The sequence below is a fragment of the Suricata suricatta genome, chromosome 10 (assembly GCF_006229205.1).
Source record: "Suricata suricatta isolate VVHF042 chromosome 10, meerkat_22Aug2017_6uvM2_HiC, whole genome shotgun sequence".
NCBI lineage: Eukaryota > Metazoa > Chordata > Mammalia > Carnivora > Herpestidae > Suricata > Suricata suricatta.
The window spans coordinates 102,488,087-102,509,247 of NC_043709.1; the positions used below are offsets into that span (position 1 = coordinate 102,488,087).

The 21,161-nt window shown below is 35.3% G+C and overlaps 1 protein-coding gene across 9 annotated transcripts in view; it reads left to right on the forward strand.

Moving 5' to 3' along the window:
* Positions 1 to 21,161, forward strand: part of ERC1 (ELKS/RAB6-interacting/CAST family member 1) — a 516,785-nt gene that overhangs the window by 177,299 nt on the left and 318,325 nt on the right. For all 9 annotated transcript variants that reach the window (XR_003914152.1, XM_029953456.1, XM_029953457.1 and 6 more), the window contains 4 exons: positions 785 to 922; positions 2,149 to 2,289; positions 3,680 to 3,820; positions 16,446 to 16,639. Coding sequence is in view for 8 of the 9 variants with exons in the window: in XM_029953456.1 (XP_029809316.1) it covers positions 785 to 922; positions 2,149 to 2,289; positions 3,680 to 3,820; positions 16,446 to 16,639 (614 nt within the window). In the remaining variant the exon portion in view is untranslated. The remainder of the gene's footprint in view (positions 1 to 784; positions 923 to 2,148; positions 2,290 to 3,679; positions 3,821 to 16,445; positions 16,640 to 21,161) is intronic.

The following is a 21,161-nucleotide window of genomic DNA, read 5'->3' on the forward strand; positions in this document are numbered from 1 at the left end:
CCTCTTACACCCTCTTTTTCCATCTCTCTTAGCTCATTTAGTCTTCAAAATATCTTACCTGAATTGATAAACTCTAATTATTTTCCATGTCTCTATGTAAGTCAAGTCCCCTTAAGTTTTTTCTCCATAGCCATCAGAATTATCTGTCTAAAAGAACTGACCAGACCATTTATTTGTTTAAAAATACCTAATGGTTGTCCTCTGTCTAGAATAAAATCCTCTGTCTAGAATAAAATCTGTCTAGAATAGATCACACACAGGGCCTTCCATAGCATGGGTTCAGCTATATAATGTGTATGAAGGAATGAATAACTGCAATAAGGAATTTCATTGAAAATGCTTCCTGTGTGGTTAAAAGAAGATATTATAAGAATATATCTTAAAACTAGTGTTTAAGAACAACTTTTCTTTATACAGCTTGTCTTTCTTACTGTCTTGTTCTAATGCTCAATTCACTGTGAAGTGATTTACAGTGTCATTATTGAAGAAGTCCAATTTCTCACATCTTTTCTCTGTATAGTTCCTCTCTCCATCCCATCTCTATATGTTGGGTCTTTTCTCTCTAGCTACTTTCTTTATTTCTTTTATGTGTATTTGTGTCTTTTTTCTGTTTTGGATATAAATTCTGACTTTAAAGTTTTGCATGCAGTTTTGAAACCCTTAGTATTAAATTATTTCTATGGAACATACTCAGAGATAACCCTGATCTACCTGTTTCCAACTTAAAATTATTTTATTGTGACTATATTTCTCTTAATTTCCTTTTTATCTCCCCTGCACTCAGATTGAAAATCTTCAAGAGCAACTTAGAGATAAGGAGAAGCAAATGAGCAGCTTGAAAGAACGAGTCAAATCCTTGCAGGCCGACACTACCAACACTGACACTGCCTTGACGACTCTGGAGGAGGCCCTTGCAGAGAAAGTGAGTGACTGGTTTGGACTCTTCGTAGACACATTTCCTCTGCTTTCTCATTAATGTAAAAATTTCTCTAGTAATGAGACTTGGATACAAAAGGCAGAAGAAGTCCCTTAGGGCAAAAGAGAGAAGAGCTTTCTGTACTATTGCTGACATAGGTAGTATGGGGAAAGAAAATCCACTTTGTTTTTGTCAACTTAAGCATCTCTTGTTAGGCAGGATGTATTCCACAGTAGAGAGCCATATGTTCCCCGTTTAGGATCTTCTGAAGAAAAAGAAAAGTTCTTTTTATTTATCTCATCAACTAGAATTTGGGGATGTAGTCTATCAGACATTAACCATCAGGAAGCACTATATAATTAGTTCTCTTTTACTATACCATACTGGTTACCTAATATCGTCATGGATGTTAGTTACTAATATAACATACTTGGTATTTTTCTAGTATGGGCCTTGCTACTGCATTTTTGTGTTCATGAGCAAATCTTAATTTTCAGGAATGGATGACTAAGTAAAGAAGTGGCACAGCAGGACAAGTATTTATGTCTTGGAAGGTTGTTTAAGGAATCTTGGTGGGACATTTTAATTGGATTTTTTTTTAAAGGAATAGGGTCACTGTTCTTTAAGCTTCTTGGACTCAGAATGCTTCAGGCTGTGTGCCAGGGATCAAGGTTTGATCCCTGAATAAATTCAGAAATAATATCCAGAAATATACTTAAATTGCTTCAACTTTTAGACTTCCTTAGTATCTGTTAACAGAAGTTTTAATGGCTCCTCTCTTTTACCCTCCTTTTTTATGCTTTAAGCTCAATATGTCATAATCTCCCCAACCTTCCTTTTTTGGTGTGTGACTTATGAGTTGTTTCCATTGCCTTATGGGCAACATGTGAATTACATATAAAAAAAAGAATATTTGTTGCCTATTGACCTGTGTGTGTGCGCGAGTGTGTGTAAAGGTTTTGGATACTTGGGAATTAAATAAATTGGACTATTCCAAAAGAATACTTTAGGGGGTTCTACATTATCGGGAGGGAGTCAAAAGACCAAAGCCACATTTTTGTTATAACAAGATGAGTAGAAGGGATGACTTCTTTAAAAAGTAAATTATTAACAACTTATCACTGTCCTTTGAATGGAGCATGGGAGTGTGAAATTTTATTAGCTAAAAGCTGACTTACACTCATATAAGTAGGAAGGGAATTTTCTTATGTATTAATGTGCTCTCTTATCAGGAACGGACAATTGAACGCTTAAAGGAGCAGCGGGACAGAGATGAGCGAGAGAAGCAAGAGGAAATTGATAACTACAAAAAAGATCTTAAAGACTTGAAAGAAAAAGTCAGCTTATTGCAAGGCGACCTCTCAGAGAAAGAGGTTAAGATCACCAAAATAGAATGATTTCATTTGTTTAGTTGGTACCTTATTAATGGTCTTTACATAATGCATAAAAAATGTATATGATGGAAGGTTTTCTTAATATTCTTATAGCAGGACTTTTCAAAAGACCTGAGGTGTATTTTGGGAAGCTTTGCAGAGACATAGTAGATTGGATCATTCGTTTCCTAAATCTTCTCTCTTTTAATATGTTATGAGTTGGTTTCTTACTTGTTAATGACATTTTTATAGATTCTAAAATAACTGAAGCAGTTAAACATGGAAAAATCCTGTGCTAATGGTAAGAAAGGTGATAGACAAAAAGAATATGCAAATGGAGGACAGCTTATTTACAATAGGTCTTAAACAATTTTTTTTTTTATTTTAGAGAGAGAGAGAGAGAGAGCACAAGCAGGGGAGAGGGGCAGAGGGAGAGAGGGAGAGACTCTTAAGTTGTCTCTACACCAAACATGGAGCCTGATGCAGGGCTCAATCCCATCACTCTGGGATCATGATTTGAGCTGAAATCAAGAGTCAGATGGTCAACTGACTGAACACCCAGGTGCCCCTATGGTAGCTCTTAAGTGCATCTCAGTATTGGCAGAGAAATCTTAAGTGATTGCTGACCAATTAGGTGACATAGTATATGCTTAGTCTTGCTTTTGGGGGATCTTTTTATGTGACCTAAATAGTAAAAATACCTCATGCCTTGTGATCATGTAATAATACATGAGCTTTAGGGACATTCTTGGATTTTCTTTATTATATCTTTAAGAAAATTTATTGTGGGGAGCCTGGGTGGCTTAGTCAGTTAAGTGTCTGACTTTGGCTCAGGTCATGATCTCATGGTTTGTGGGTTTGAGTCTTGTATTGGGCTGTGTGCTGACAGCTCAGAGCCTGTAGCCTGCTTCAGATTCTATGTCTTTGTCTGTCTCTGCCCCTTCCCCTCTCAAAAATAAATAAACATTTGGAAAAAATATATGGTAATTTATGTTTCTAGTGGAACTTCCCTTCTAAAAGGGAAAAGCATTTTATATTTATGTTGGTGAAGCCACCACAATAACTAGTAGTGACTTCTACTACTAGTGACTATGTTCATTCACAAAGCTTGATCTCCTCCCATTTATTTTGTGGGAATGGATATGTATTGATAGAACTCTTTAAAATCACAATTCAGTTGCTATTTCTTGGGAATTCAACTTATTTTAGTTAGGACTTGAAAGCTGAGGCAAACATTGTTTTATATTTCATGATGTTCTTGAAATGGAAATTTCATTATATAGTAATGAACTTCAGAAAATATAAGCCACCAAGATAATAAATTAAACATTTTTTATTTCCATTTTGTTTGTAGTTAGTATTTATTCTAGATGTGTATTGCTTTTTTTAGGCTTCACTTTTGGATCTGAAAGAGCATGCTTCTTCCCTGGCTTCCTCAGGACTGAAAAAGGATTCACGACTTAAGACACTGGAGATTGCTTTAGAACAGAAGAAGGAGGAGTGTCTGAAAATGGAATCACAGTTGAAAAAGGTTAAAGAAAAATTTTCTACTTTTCTTACTTTGCTTTAAATAAGAACATAGTAGAAAGCTCTACAGTGTTCACATGTAATAAATTACCAATGATATAATAATCCATTAAAGTTGAAAATGTCATTTATACCATCGCCAGTTCTTTTAATGTTTTTACCCTGTTTTATTATATTACTGAGAATGCTCAAACTCTTAGAAAATGGACAATTCAGAGGAAGAGTAAAATATGCAGCACTTTTATGGACAGAGTATAAGACAATATAAAAATCTTAATTATCTGATATTTTTCTTCCATTAGCATCAGGCTTCCTAGGAGATAATTTAGCAGCAATAGTCACCCATACTGGCGAGTATTAGGATTGATATAGATATTTATTATTCATTTCTCTGATTTATTTCAAAGATTTATATGGCAGTTTGTAGGTTTCAAAACACTTTCATATTTATAATCTCTGGGCTGTCAGCTCTGTGAGAATTGGAACTATGACTTTTGAGCAGTTACATTCACTGGGTCCAATTTGCATGATGACTAATGAAGACAGGTACAGCGTAGTCTTGAGACTTGAAGATTTTTTTTTTGTTTTAAAGGTTTATTTTCAGAGTGAGAGAAGAGCATGCACACACACATGCATGGACACATGTGAGTAGGGGAAGGGCAGAGAGAGGGGGAGAGAGAAGCCACACTGTCACCATGGCAACATGGATCCATGAGATCATGACCTGAGCCAAAATCAAGTCAGATGCTTAACTGACGGAGCCCTCCAGGCTCCCCAGGAGTTTTAAGTTTTGTTCTCTTTCCATGTATTGGGTGTATTCAACATGATATCCTTATAATGAACATTTCAAGTAGGTAAATATGTTTAAAAGTAAAAATCATGTTTTTAAGCTAAAGAGAGGAAGAAAAATCCAGTATCTTAAAGTTACTTTTGATTAAGTAGAAAATTACTATTGTGAGATTATGGATTCTGATTATAACCAATTCAGATTTGATATTTGGCTTTTTTTCCTCACTGGAAAGGTGGAAATAATTTTTCTATTTAATACCTGAATTTTGAAGGTGAAGCTGTTACATGTATTCAGAGTTATAAAACAGAGGAGTAACTATCAAGAGTAATGTTATTCATTAATATTCTAAACTCCCCTGTTTGTGACAATCCTACATTTTCTATTTGTTTACTTTTAATCTTCTTGTTATAGTCTTTTATATTTTAGGGTTTATTCAAGTTTATGAGAAAAAATAAAGTTATCTTGGGGTAGAGGCGGCTGATGGCCTTTCCCTAGTTTGATTTATTATCTGTTTTAGTAATGGCCATTTTTCTTTTCATATTTTTCCTCGTTTCATTCTGGATCATCGTTTCCTTTTCATTTTAGTTCATTACTGATATTTTCTTTTATACTGCTTCTACAGTTCCCAAGTCCAGCACGGAGATGGTTATTATAGTTTTTATTTGTTTCATTTGTTTTTTGCTTTTTCTCCTTTCTTTTTCTACCGTCTCTGGTTTTAGTTGAGCATTTTGTATTATTCAATTTTATTGCTCCTTTTAGCATATCAGTTATATTTCTTCAGTTTTTTTTCAAGTGATTGCCCTACAGTTTGCAATATGCATTTTTTACTTAGCCTGCAACTTTATTGAGATATAATTAACAAATAGAAATTGTATATATTTAAGATTTATATGATGATTTATGTATATGTTGCAAAATGATTACCACAGTCAAATGTGATTAACACATTTATCACCTCACATAGTTACAATTTTATTTTTTTGTGGTGAAAGTACTTTTTAAAATATACTCTCTTAGCAAATTTTAAGTATATAATACAGTGTTACAAAGTATAGTCACTGTCCTATATATTAGATCCCCAGAATTTACTCATAACTGAAAGTATGTAACCTTTGATCAACATCTCCTCATTTCTCTACCCTCCAGCCCTTGACGACTACCATTCTCTTTTGCTTCTATGAATTCACCTTTTTTAAGATTTTACATATACTGTGAGATCATACAGTATTTGTCCTTCTGTGTCTAGCTTATTTCACTTAACATGATGTCCTCCAGATTTATCTATATTGTCACAAATAGCAGGATTTCCTTCTTTCTATGATTAAACAATAATTCTTTTTTATGATTAATATTTATGATGTATATATTATATATACACACACACACACACACATTTTTTTTATCCATTCATCTGTTGATGGATACTTAGCTTCTTTCCATATCTTGGTTCTTGTGAGTAATGCTGCAGTGAGCATGAGAGGGTAGATATCTCTTTGAGATACTGATTTCATTTCTTTTGGAATATCCAGGAGTGGGATTGCTGGATCATATAGTAGCTCCATTTAAGAATTTCTGAGAAAGCTTTGTACTGTTTTCCATAATGGTTGTTTGAATTTGCATTCCCGTCAGTGGAATACAAGGGTTCCCTTTTCTCCATACTCCTGGCAACTCTCATGTCTAGTCTTTTTTATGCTATTCATTCTAACAGGTGTTAGGTGTTATCTTGCTGTGGTTTTGATTTGCATTTCCTTGATGGCTAGTGATGTTCAGCTACTTCTCATGTCTGTTTGCCATAGTCTGTCTTCTGTCTTCTTTGGAAGAACATCTATTTAAGTCTTTTGCCCATTTTAATGGGATTACTTGTGTTTGTTCTATTAAGTTGTATGAGTTCCTTACATATTTTGAAAATGTGAGGTATAAATTTTGCACATATTTTCTCCTGTAGGTTGCCTTTTCATTTGTTGATAGTTTTCTTTGCTGTATAGAAGCTTTTTACTTTGATGGACTCCATCTGTCTATTTTTGCTTTTGTTGCCTGTGTTTTTGGTGTCCTATCAAAAAAAATCACACTGTAAACATTGTTCGTAGAAGTTCATTTTCAGAAAATGTTATCCAGCTTTGTGTTGTGCAGGTACCATACACAGAATCCTCCTGATTCCTTCTTCCCTTCCCTGATGACATTGTTATCATTCAGTTATCCATAGGCAATAATCACCCAGTACATTACTATTTTTATTTTAAATCATTACCTTTTAGATGAAGAATAAGAATAATAAAATATATAATTTTAGCTTTATTCCTTCTCCAGTTCTCATTCTTTCTTTATGTGTATGTGAGTTTCTGACCTACATAATTTTCTTCCATATGAAGAACTTCTTTTGATATATTTTTGCAGGGTAAGTCTCCTGGCTATGAATTTCTCAGTTTTTGTTTGTCTAGGAAAGTCTTTATTTCTCATTCACTTTTGAAAGATATTAACAGTGGTTATAGAATTCTAGCTTGGTGGGTTTTTTCCCTAACACTTTAAATGTTTAATTCTTCTGTCTTCTTACATGATTTCTGATGAGTAGTCTACTGTAGTTCTTAACATTGTTACTCTGTGGGCGAGGTGTTTTTCTCCCTCTGACTTCTTGTAACCTTTTTCTTTGTCTTTCATTTTCTACATTTTTAATATGATGTGCCTATCTATAGATGCTGAGTATTCATATTGCTTGGTGTTCTGAGCTTCCTGATTTGTTGCATGTCATTAATTTTGGAAAAGTCTCAGCTATAATTACTTAAAATGTTTCTTTTTTTTTTAATGTTTATTCATTTTTTTAGAGTGAGAGACAGAGTACAAGCAGGGGAGGGGCAAAAGAGAGGGAGACACAGAATCCAAAGCAATCTCCAAGGGTCTGAGCTGTCAGCACAGAGCCCCATACAGGGCTTGAACTCATGAGCCATGAGATCATGACCCTACCCAGGTGCCCTTAATATATTTCTTCTTTTCCTTTTGGTATTCCAATTATGTATATGTTGCACATTTTGAAATTACTCTGTAGTTCCTGGATGTTCTTCTGCTTTTTTGTTTATTTTTTTTAAATTTTTTCATTTCATTTTGCGGAGTTTCTATTGACTTGTCTTCATGCTTACTGCTTCTTTCTTCAGCCATATCCAGCCTACTAATGAGTCCATCAAAGCCATTAATTTCTCGTACAGGTTTTTTATACCTAGAATTTCCTTTTGATTCTTTCTTCAGGTGCTCACCTCTCTTATTATATCACCCATTTGTTCTGGATATTGTCTACCTTTCCCATTAGGGACCTTAACTATTAATCAGTTGTCTTAAATTTCCTGTCTGATTAATTCTAACATTTCTGTCAATTACCTGAGTCTGCTTCTGATGCTTACTGTGTCTCTTCAGACTGTCTTTTCTTGTCTTTTATCATACCTTGTAATTTTTTTGTTGAAAGTCAGATATGTTGCATCAGATAGCAGAAACTGCAGTAATAGGGGTATGTGTGATGTTTAGTCTGGCTAGACGTTGAGCTGTATTTAATGTTTGCTGTAGCTGCAGGTGCCAGGGGCTTAGTTTCCCTCAAAGTGTCCTTGTCTCTGTTGACTTTTGTGCTTCTGTCTTCACGGAGAGTCTGCGTCTTGTAGCTCTTTCAGCTCTTATCATACTAGAGCCCTGTTGGTGTGGTGGTGAGATGTGGGAGAAAATGAACTTTCTATAATCTGATGATTAAGTCTTGGTCTTTTATGAGTCTCTGTCCCCGGCTGTGACCTTCACTAAGGTTTTCCTCCTTAGCTAGATGGGGCTAGAATGCTCATTTGTCAGGTGGGATAAAACTCTATTAAAATCATTGCTTCTGGAGAGTCTGCCTTTGGATAGAGTATACTTTGGGCATATTTCATAATAATTACCCACTCCACCCTTACCAGGACCACAAAGGTCTCACAGTGAGAACCTGGTAAGGTTCCTGAAGCCTCTGAAAGTGTGGTGGGTCTGCCCTAAAACTGCAGCTTCTAGGACTTTCTCACTCTCATGCTTGTCCACACTCAGCCTCTAGTATTTCCTCAAAGTTAGCATTGAAGTGTTTCTGCCAACAGCTTTGCTCCAGGTAAGTAGATCTGGATCTGAGCCCCTGGATTTGCCTGTGTCTCTTGATTTGGAGTTGTAGTTTGCCCCTTGCCCTCAGTTCTCTGATAAGTCCAAGAAAAGTAACATACTCATTTTTTTAGCTTTTTTTATTTTAAGAATGGTAGTGATGACTTTTAAATGTTTTACATGTTGGAGCTGAATTTATAGTTGTTTTCCATATAGAACAGACCTTCTCATTCTTGTTTTATGAAGATATTTATGTGAATTTTGCCACTTAGAATCATATCTAAAATAAACCTGTAATAAAAGTATAATTATTGCCTATATTTGGGAATCAGATTTAGTTTTATTAATTAATACATAAATATTTATGGAATCAATAGGTTACCTCTCCCAAGGAATTTGAGAGTATATCACAGAGGTCTGAATTAACAATATACATGTCATATATAACTTTTTTACTTCTACTAGATGTCAGATGAACTTGAATATTTTATATTGTCCGAGTGTTTCTAAAGTCATTAATGTATATTAAAAATAACCCTTCAAGAAAGAAAAAAAAAACTTTGACTTTAAAATATGTCTTAGAGTAAATGACACTGTATTTTCTAATTGTAAGAATGAGATAAGAGTTGGGCAATAAAATGAAAGACTCAGAACAATTGTTTTATCTCATTCTAGTAATAAATACTTCCCTCATACTGTTACATTTTAAAAGCAGAACAGTGAAATAGAGAAAGACAAATACCATATGATACCACTTATATGTGGATTGTAAAACCAAAACCAAAAACCTGAACCCATAGATACAGAGAACAGATTGGTGGTTGCTGGGGTGGGAGGTGGTGGTGTGTGGGTGAAATAGGGAAAGGACTCAAAAGGTAAAAACTTATGGTTACAAAATAAATAAGTCCTGTAGATATAATGTGCAGCATGGTGGCTATGGTTAATAATACTTCTAGTATATTTGAAAGTTGCTGAGAGAGTAGATCTTAAAAGTTCTCATCACAAGAAGAAAATTATTTGTAAATTTGTGGTGATAGATGTTAACTAGGTATATTGTGATTATTTCATGATATGTTATACATATGTCAAATCTTTGTGTACACCTGGAACTAATATTATATGTCAGTTTCATCTAAAATAAATAGAACCAAATATTGTCTAGATGGTTTTTTGGTTTTTTTTTTATTTGATTCAGTTTTAATTCTTCTTAATAGCTTATTTGGCCTAGGGTTTTGTTACCTTTGTCTTCTGTATTAACATTTTGCTTTTTTGTTTTTTAGCTTATATGTAGGTTTATTTAAAATTTTTTATATAGATACAGCTTATTGTATCTTTTGGTTGTGGGAACTTTCTTAATGTTTATTTTTGAGAGAGAGAGAGCGAGAGAGAGAGCGCGAGAGCGCCCATGCGTGCGCGCACTCTCAAGCAGGGGAGGGGCAGGGAGAGTGCTAGAGGGACAGAGGATCTGAAGCTGGTTGTATGCTGACAGCAGTGAGCCTGATGTGGGGCTTGAACTCACAAACTGTGAGATCATGACCTGAACTGAAGTTGGTTGTTTACCCCACTGAGCTACCCCAGTAGCTAGGCACCCCTGCTGTGGGAACTTTTAAAATCTGTTCTCTCAGGGGTGTCTGGGTGGCTCAGTTGGTTAAGTGTTTGACTTTGGCTTAGGTCATGATCTCATCGTTCATGGGTTTGAGCTCCACGTAGGGCTCTGTGTGGACATCTCAGAGCTTGGAGACTGCTTCAGTCTGTGTCTTCTTCTCTCTTTCCTCCTCCATCATTCATGCTCTGTCTCTCAAAAATAAGTAAACGTTAAAAAAAAAAAATCTATTCTCTCAGCGCCTGGGTGGCTCAGTCAGTTAAGTGTCTCAACTCTTGTTTCAGTTTAGGTCATGATCTCACAGTTCCTGAGATCAAGCCCTGCATCTCTGCACTAAACAATGTGGAGCCTGCTTGGGATTCTTTCTCTGCCTGTCTGTCAGCCTGTCTGTCTCTCTCTCTCAAAATAAATATATATTGAAAAACATCTATTCTCTCAACAATTTTCAAATATACAAAACAGTATTGTTAGCCATATTGACCATGCTGTAGAATACATCCCCAGAACTTACTCATTTTATAATTGGAAGCTTGTGTTCTTTGACTACATTCATCCATTTCACACACCCCTCTACCTGCCCCTAGCAACCAACCATGTGTTCTCTGTATGAGTTCGGTTTTTTAGATTCCACATGCAAGTAAGATCATATAGTATTTCTCTTTCTCTGTCTGACTGACTTCACTTAGCATTATGCCCTCAAGCTTCATGTTGTTGCAAATGGCAGGAATTCCTTCCTTTTTTTTTTTTTTAATAGTGAATAGTATTCCATTCTGTATACGTACCATAGATTTTTATCTGTTCATCCATAGGTGGGCACTTAGGTTCATTCTTGTCTTGGCTACTATAAATAATGCTGCAGTGAATATGGGGGTATAGGTATCTTTTCGAAATAGTGATTTTGTTTCCTTTGGGTCTATACCCTGAGGTGGAATTCCTGAATCATATGGTAGTTCTATTTTGAAATTTTTTGAGGAAGCTCTATATGGTTTTCCATAGTGGCTATATGAAATTACATTCCTACCATTAGTGTACTAGAGTTCTCTATATGAAATTACATTTCTACCATTAGTGTACTAGGGTTCTCTATATGAAATTACATTCCTACCATTAGTGTACTAGAGTTCTCTTTTCTGTACATCCTCACTAGACTTCTCTCTCTCTCTCTCTTTTTTTTTATTCCAAAAGATAGAAAAAGAAAGGAAAACTTCCAAGTTCATTCTCTGCAGCCAGCATTACCCTGATACCAAAACCAGATAAAGACTCCACTAAAAAAGAGAACTACAGGGGTGCCTGGATGGCTTAGTCGATTGAGCGTCTGGCTTCGGCTCAGGTCATGATCTCATGGTTCGTGGGTTCGAGCCCCGCGTCAGGCTCTGTGCTGACAGCTAGCTCAGAGTCTGGAGCCTGTCTTCAGATTCTATGTCTCCCTCTCTATTTGACCCTCCTCCCCTGCTCACACTGTCTCTCTTGCTCTGAAAAATAAACATTAAAAAAATGAAAAGAAAAACACTACAGGCCAATATCCCTGATTGAACATGGATACAAAAATTCTCAATATAATATTAGCAAACTGAATCCAGTAATATGTTAATAAAAGTCATTCACCACACTCAAGTGGAATTTATTCATGGCTTACAGGGGTGTTTCAATATTTGCAAATCAGTCAGTGTCAATTAATGTCAATCAGTACATGACATTAATGAATGAAATGACAAATGATATGATTATTTCAGTAGATGTAGAAAAAGCACAAAGCATTTGTGGTAAAAACTCTCAACAGAGTAGGTTTAGAGGGAACATACCATAACATAATAAAGGCCATAAATGGAAAACCCACAGCTAATATCATCATCACTGGGGAAAAACTGAGAGCTTTCCTCTATGGTGAGAAACAAGACAGCCCTGTCCATTCTCACTTTCATTCAGCAATAGTACTGGAAGTCTTAGCCACAGCAATCAGACAACAGAAAGAAATAAGAGGCATTGAAGTCAGCAAGGAAGTCAAGCTTTCAGTAGTTGCAGATGACATTATATGGGTATAGAAAACCTGAAGGACTTCACCAAAAAACTATTAGAACTTATACAAATTCAGTAAAGTTGCAGGATACAAAATCGGCATACAGAAATCCATTATATTTCTATATACCAGGAATGAAACAGCAGAAAGAGAAATCAAGGGATCCATCCCATTTACAGTTGCACCAAAAATAATAAGATACCTAGGAATAAACCTAATCAAAGAGGTGAAAACTGTGCTCTGAAAACTATGAAACACTGAAATTGATCATGACAAAGAAATCCATGCTCATGAATTGGAAGAGTCCATTGTTAAATTGTTAAATTTCTATACTACCCAAAGCATTCTACATGTTTAATGCAATCTCTATCAAAGTACCAACAGTATTTTACATAGAACTAGAACAAACGTACAATTTTTATAGAACTACAAAGATCCCTAATAGTCATAGCAACCTTGAAAAAGAAAAGCAAAGCTGGTGGAAGCATCACAATTCTGTACTTCAAGTTACATTACAAAACTGTAGTAATCAAAACAGTATGATACTGGCACAAAAATAGACACATAGATTAATGGAACAGAATAGAAAACCCAGAAATGAACCCACATTTATTTGTAGGTTTAAAAAAATTTTTTTTAACATTTATTTATTTTTGAGAGAGAGAGACAGAGTGTGAACAGGGAAGAGGCAGAGAGAGAAAGAAACATAGAATCTGAAGCAGGCTCCAGGCTCTGAGCTAGCTCTTAGCACAGAGCCTGATGTGGGGCTCAAATTCACGACCCGTGAGATCATGACCTGAGCCGAAGTTGGATGCTCAGTCTACTGAGCCACCCAACAAACTGAGCGACCCAGGCACCCCTTATTTGTAAGTTTATATGAACTGATATTTGGCACATTTTCTTGATAAAAACCATAAGTGGTATAAGGTTAGTGTTCTAGTTTATATGTATTCAGAAGGCTCTGATTATTATTGAAATTTTCAAAGAAAATTTTTTTTTCTATTTTGTTTGCAATAGAAGGGAACTAATCTTGAGATAATACAATTTCAAGTCATTTTTTTACTTCTAGCTTAGGAATTATATTCTATATATGAATTTGGGTGTTTTATGTCTTCAGCATGAGATAATGACCTTGAAATTCAACTTCTGAATTACATTATTTTAAAAAGTGCTAACTTATTTTTTTTCTCCTCTGGGAAGGACTCTTTCTTTCTTGAGAATTTTTTTATTGTAATTTTTTAAATTATATTTTTTAACCTTTTACTTTTTTTTCTCTTGCTTGTTCTATTCTTATACAATTTCCTTCTACCGTTTCCTCTTTTCTTCCTGACCCTTCTCCCTTTAGGATCCTGAAAATCATGTTAAGCCACCCATTCAGACCAGTAAGTTACGTGACAGAGTAGTGCCATACGCTCTGGTTGTTTTTTTCTGTATTTTGTAGGAGAGATATTTTACTACTCTAAAGAAAAGTGAATGCACAAGACATTCTCCTCTCTCCCTTCCTCAAGTAGGAACTCTATAGACTTTTTTAAGTGACTCCTTTCTAAAGTGAAATACAAATTGGAGTGACTACAAAGTTTAAACGTTTCAATGAGATAAAAATTTCCCTCCAGGCTTTGAGATGTGTTTGCATTTCTGCTGCCTGGTTTTATTCTTAATGATTAATTGATTTAGAGTTGCCTTTCTTTCATTTATTTATTTATTTATGCTTATTTATTTTGAGAGAGAGAATGTGAACAGGGGAGGAAGAGAGGAGGGAAAAGAGAATCCCAAGCAAGCTCTGTGCTGTCAGTGCAGAGCCCCACAAAGGCTCAATTCCATCAAATGTGAGATCATGATCTGAGCTGAAATTAAGAGTAGGACACCTAACCAACTGAACCACCCTGGTGCCCTGCCTCTCTTTACTCTAGACTTTATCTTGTTGTGGCTTTTACAACGATTTAGGGTAGAATATTGCTAACACTTTAAAATACGTGTCTGCCATGGGGCACCTGAGTGGCTCAGTTAGTTAGGCATCCGACTTTGGCCCAGGTCATGATCTCATAGTCTGTGGGTTCAAGTTCTGCTTCCGGCTCTGTGCTGACAGCCCTGAGCCTGGAGCCTGCTTTGGATTCTGTCTCCCTCCCTCTCTGTCCCTCCCCGACTTGTGCTCTGTCTCTATCTCTTAAAAATAAATAAATGTTAAAAAATTAAAAAAAAATACATGTCTGCCAGTGGATTCTTTTTTTTTCTTTTCTTTTAGTGTTTGTTTATTTTTTGAGAAAGAGATCACAAGCAGGGGAGAGGCAGAGAGAGACTGAGACAGAATCTGAAGCAGATTCCAGGTTCCAAGACATCAGCACAGAACCCAACACAGGGCTCAAACTCATGAACTGTAAGATCATGGCCTGAGCCGAAGTTGGACACTTAACTGACTGAGCCATCCAAGCGCTCCAGTGGACTCTTTTTTTATCTGTCTGTCTATCTATTTATCTATCTATTTTTTATAGTTCATTGTCAAGTTGGTTTTCATATAACACCAGTACTCATCCCAACAAGTGCCCTCCTCCATGTCCATCACCCATTTTCCCCTCTCCTCCACCCCCATCAAGCCTCAGTTTTCAGTATTTAAAAGTCTCTTATGGTTTGCCTCTCTCCCTCTCCGTAACTATTTTTTTCTCCTTCCCCACCCCCCCATGGCCCTCTATTAAGTTTCTCCTGTTCCAAATATTTGTGAAAACATATGGTATCTGCAGTGGACTGTTTTTTAAAGGCCACTGTTAGTAATAGGATTTTTGTAACTGGTTAAACCTGAAACAAAAATTATTTGTAAAGGTCTTAATCTTAGAAGTACAGATTTTGCTTTGACTAAGCATTTAGCCCAATTTGTAGAAACATTTCTCAAGTTAGTTTTCATGAGAACTTTCCAGATGATTTCCTAACAACATATATTTACTCCTTTAGATTTTTTTTCAGACCTTTTTAAAGAACTGAGTGTATTGTACTGTCTATTAAATAAAGGAAAATAAAACATTTTCATATATTTTTATTCCTTTAGTATTTTTTCAGACCTTTTTAAAGAACTAAGTATACTGTAATTTCTGTCAAATAAGGGAAAATAAACCATCTTCACCTTGGCCTTTTCATTAAATATACATATTCAGAAAGAAAATTGAAGACTTGATAATTGGTTTTTAATTATTGAAATTGCTTTGCATCCCAAAATGCATTGGAGATACTAATTGGCATTTGCAACAGGATTCTGAATAAAAATTTTTTCTTGGTTCTGAAGGTGATCTGTGACTTCTAACTTTGCTTGTTCCATGTTATCTTGTAAAACCCTGAATCCTTGCGTTAGGAAGGTACCTATGTGTGGATAGCCATTTTCTTAACCTAACTTCATTTTCATGGCAGTATTTCATTTGCAGAATCTATGTGATTCTGTATTCTCCATGTGATTCGTACATGCTTGGTAAAGCAGTATCTAGGAAAAGGGAAGGGAAGTAGGGTCAAGTGGGAATTTGATCTCAGCATTGGCAGTGGTTCTAATATCAGCAGTGGATCTCTGATGATGCCTTTTTGAGAGAGATTGGAGAGATTATCTTGGAGAGGTCAGTAGTAGTCTGATGCCTTTTCTGAATCTCACTGGATTCAGAAAATCTCATTTTATATTACGAATATTATTATTCAGAGATGTACATATTAACACAAACTCATTTAAAGTCCATAATTGTTTCTCAGTTTATTACTGATATTTTATCTATATAATATTTAAGCAGAGAAAAACTTCATAAATTGAGGACTAGTTAGTAGATATTTGATAATGCTGTGTTTAAATTGAAATGTAGGGACGCCTGGGTGGTTCATTGGTTGAGCATCTGGCTTTGGCTCAGGGCATGATCTCATGGTTCATGGGTTCGAGCCCCACGTCAGGTTCTGTGCTGACTTCTAGCTCAGAGCCTGGAACCTGCTTCGGATTCTGTGTCTCCCTGACCCTCCCCTGCTCATGCTGTCTCTCTCTGTCTCTCAAAAATAAATAAAACATAAAAAGATTTTAAAAAGAAAAAAAAGAAATGTAGATAGTCCTTTGGAACTGTGGAGTCCACTGCTACTATATGTGTCTTATGGAATTTGAACACTTTTCTTTGTAGGCACATGAGGCAACATTGGAAGCCAGAGCCAGTCCAGAGATGAGTGACCGAATTCAGCAATTGGAGAGAGAGATTGCCAGGTACAAAGATGAATCTAGCAAGGCCCAGGCAGAAGTTGATCGCCTCTTGGAAATCTTGAAAGAAGTGGAAAATGAGAAGAATGACAAAGATAAGAAGATTGCTGAGTTGGAAAGGTAAGGAAAGGGAAGCTGAATGATGGACTCACTATGTTAGAAAGATTAAAATAATGTTTTAAAACTGTATACTTTTGGGGGCATACTTTTTCAGTGTACCTGCCTTTTGGAATTTAGGTTCTTGAGTGCTTATGTTATTTTTTTAATCTGCTTTTTATTGTAAGTCATTGTAAATTCATTGCTGTAACATCTAAAAGGAGAGATAGAATGGAGATATATTAGGAAGCCCTCAACATCAGCACCATTAATTGGAAAGTGAGAAAGTATTCATCAGTTGAGAAATTGAAGTTTTCTACTGGCTAATCAGGAGAGTACAAATAGCTACTTGCTTTTTAATTACATAGCAAATGAACCTCAAGTTCAAGGAGTTAATATTTTTTCATTAGTTTAGACCTTTTTTTATTGAACCTGATGCTCCTTTTGGCTATGAGTTTTTAGACTTCACACAATTTGTATTTGGGACAAGCAGGCCTTTACGTCAGTGTACAGGTAAAATTTAGAAGAAGAAGGGACATTTTGAGGACAATTTAGGAGACTTGGATATGATTTTTATGGGTCTCTGACTTTGATTCTTCAAAATGAACTGTGTTTACACATCTAGCCAGACAGCTTTCTTGGAATTTTCTGTCTTTCCACCCACTCTAATTAGAATATTTCATATTAAAGATTAAATATTTGTCTTTTGACCTCTTCTTTTAGAGCATGTATTTAACATACATTTATAAGTACATAGAAGCAGTTCTTCTAGAACTTCATTAATCACCCATATTCTTCTAAATAGACATGACAGTGACAGAATGAAGTCACTAACCTCTGTAGCTTCTTGGAGCTACATATATTTTCATGTTGTTGAATGTTGGGAAATCTGAGATGACTTTCATGAGTTGTTTATTAAGTTTAAAATTTATAGATGACTGGTAGATTTGATATTCCCCTAGAATTAAATTTTTTCCTATTCTGTACCCATAGAAGGGTATGGAAACTTTGAGTTTCAAGGTTCAAGAAACTAAAACAATAAAGTTTAATTCTCACATTTTTTCTTCACTATACTGAAAATGTGAGTAACAGCTGGTTGCATACTTCCTAGATTCCTCTTACTTTGATTATTAACTCTATGTGTATTTTCTAGTTCTGGATAATACGAATGGATAGAATTCTTTAGGTCAGAATTAAAAAATTACCAGAGTCTCAAGATAAGTTCTGTGCCTTTTTTCATGTTTGCGCTGCACTTTTCCCCCCAGGGCACACACACACTCACATACTCATGTGGATAGGTGCCTCCCTGCCTTGTGTTGGCCTGAAATCAGCAGCAGTACTGCATAGGTTTAACATACAGTACTTTTGATGGATTAGTGACTTCCCACTAAATATTTTAATATTTCAGAAAAGAAATTCCTTGATAAACTTTGATTTTTCAGTTTGTCTTGTGTTAGATATCTACATTGAAATTATTACTTGTTATTTCAGACAGTTTGCTTGGAGAAACTTTGATTTCATTTTTGGATTGAATGCTGATTTTTGGAGATGGGTGTGACTTAAAAGTATTTATATTTCAGACTCAAAGCATAATAGAGAGCTTTCACTATCCACTGTATTTTTCACATTTTTGAGAAAGTTGTAAATGATCTACGCTTTCCACAGAATATAACTTAAAAGGTTGAAAAGTGCTACACAGTTTTATCTGGCCAGGTAGCAGTGTAATTTTGTTTGCAGATTTGACACAAAGTTTCTTGACTACCAAAATAAGACAGTTTTTAAAACTCAGTTTTTGCTACTGGCTTTATAATTTCTTGCTCAGCAATGCAGTTTAAGATATAAATAATAGTCAAAGACAGTTGGGGTTATATTATTCCTTTTGTTTCCATATTTAGTACTGTGATGCATGTGTGTGGCTGCAGTGTTTCTTACTAACCATTTGCTTTTTGTGTTGCCATTCCACTATTTCCTATGTGTGGGTATCTGTCTCCCCACAATTTATCATTTGAATTTCTTCACCTTTCTTTTGATTTGTCTTATCATGGTCCTAATCCATTGGGGTTTTGGTCTCTGTGTTTTTACGTGTGTCCCCTCTTGGCCATGCTGCTTCTCAGAAAGCCAGTCTCCCGCAGTTTGTACCTTCCACGCCAAGTTTCTGTCCCTGCACCGTCAGGGGGGCTTGTTTGGGACTTCCTGGGAAAGTGAGTGTTATGTAAGGCTACAGTTCTGTACTAAACTGAACTGCTGCTGCTGCTCTTGCTACTGCTGAAGCTTGCTGGGATTTTTGCTTGATCAGAATTAAAGAACAGCCAGTATAGGTCAAGTTGAACTGTACCTCTTGGGTACATTGTTTTGAGGATAAAGTATGTGTTCTCTGTGGTAAGATTCAGATATTGTTGATTATGATTTCCTAGCCCATCTTTTATGTGGTGGTTCTAATGCTGACATTCCCTTTAAATAGTGGCCCCCTTAACTAATGTAATGGTAGTTACACACAATAATTCAGGATATAGAACTCATTTCTAAAGGGTGTTCAGCAACCTTCTAAGTGTTAAAAAAAAAAAAGTGGACCATTATGATCATTCAACTGGAGAAAATTCTTAGTGTTCTTTGCAAATTTCCTAGTACTTACGTGAGAATCTCTGGTATTAAAAGGTTTGGATTAACTCATAAAGAATTCCTAGGCCTGTTCTTTGTGATCTAGATAAAAATGAATTCATTGCCCTTGTAGAATGATAGTAACTCCTATAGGGGATTATTCAGTTTGTACCACTGTTGTACTGCTGACCTACTGCAGTTTTTAAAAGGAGTATGTAAAGACCACGCATACGTCTCCACATAGAACACATTTTCACAATTAAGTGTAAGAAATACTTCTAAATTAATATTCTGTACTGTGGTGTATATAAGTTGGGAGTTCAATCAGAGTCAGAACTAGGAGATATGTATATATATATATATATGCATATATATGTATATAATTTATACAAGGAGATTTGAAAGATTTATTGAAAGGAGTTGTTTTGGATGATTATGGGGGACTTGTCAAAAGAAGTCTGAAATATGGATGGCAAGGTGAAACGAAGAGAACATCACCATCAAGATAGAAATCCCTTGGCAAGGGCAAAAATTCAGCCTAGTCCACAGGTGGAATTTTTTTTTTCTGTCCTAGGAAAACCTCAGCCCTGCCTTTAGGGGCCTTTCAAAGGATTCAGTTATGTCCACTCATTATCTGGGATAATCTCCTTTGCTTAAATGAATTAGAAGATTTAATTATAACCTTCATAGCAACATCTAAATTAGTGTTTGGTTAAGTAACTAAGCACTTATCCTAGCCAAGTTGACATTTTAAAAAGTTATCACCTAGTGATTTAGGATAGTCTTTATAGATCAATTTAAGGAGGAAAAACACAAAAATTAAAAAGCTCTAGCGCTTTACCTATCATTATGTAAGCAGATCAGTTTAGATTAGCCTGAGGAACCCTGAATGTAATTGAGAATTTCTTTTCTAAAGTGATTATATTAGAGTTTATATTTAGATTTATAATGGAGAGACTCATCTTTGGCATAGTGTTTAAAATTTGAGAGAAGAGTAATATAGGCTGATAGAATTCTTATGTCATATCTTTTCAGACTTCAAATGATTTAATATCTTTTCAGACTTCTGCAGTAATTGTTCAAAAGTTTTTTAATTAAAGAAATTGTTTTTATTGAGGTATAGTTGGCATATGACATATTAATTTCAGGTATACAACACAATGATTCAATATATGTATAGATTGCAAAATAATCACAATAACTGTAGTTAATATCTTCTACCATACAAAGTCACAGAAAATTTTTTTTTCAGTCAATGAGAACTTTTTATGATCAGTTCTCTTAGCAGCTTTCAAATACACCCTACAGTATTGTTAACTATAGTCACCTGCTGTACATGACATCCCCAGACAGTTTATACCTTTTGACATTCTTCACCCATTCACCCATCCTCAAACCAGACATCTGACAGCCATTTATCTACGAATTAGAGTTTCTTTGTGTGTGTACATATTTTAATTGAAGTACAGTTGACATACAATATTATATTAGTTTCAGGTGGACAACATAATGATTTGACGTTTATATACCTTATGAAATGCTCACCACAGTAAGTGTAGTTACTGTCTGTCACCATCCAAAGTGATCATAATATTACTGACTATATTCCCTATGCTGTACTTTTCCCCATGACTTAATTCTTTTATGCTGGAGGTTTGTACCTCTTTTCCCTTTTCACCTATTTCTCCCCTTCCTCCCACGCCCCCCACCCCTGCTTCTGACAACCAACAGTTTGTTCTCTGTGTTTATTAGTCTGTTTCTGTTTTTGTGTGTTTTGGTTTTGGTATTTGTTTTGTTTTTTTGTTATGATATTTGTCTTTTTCTGTTTGACTTATTTCATTAACATAGACCATCCAGGTCTATCCAGTTATCCCAAATGAAGATTTCATTCTTTTTTATGAATGAGTGATATTCCATATGAATATATATATCACATCTTCTTTATCCA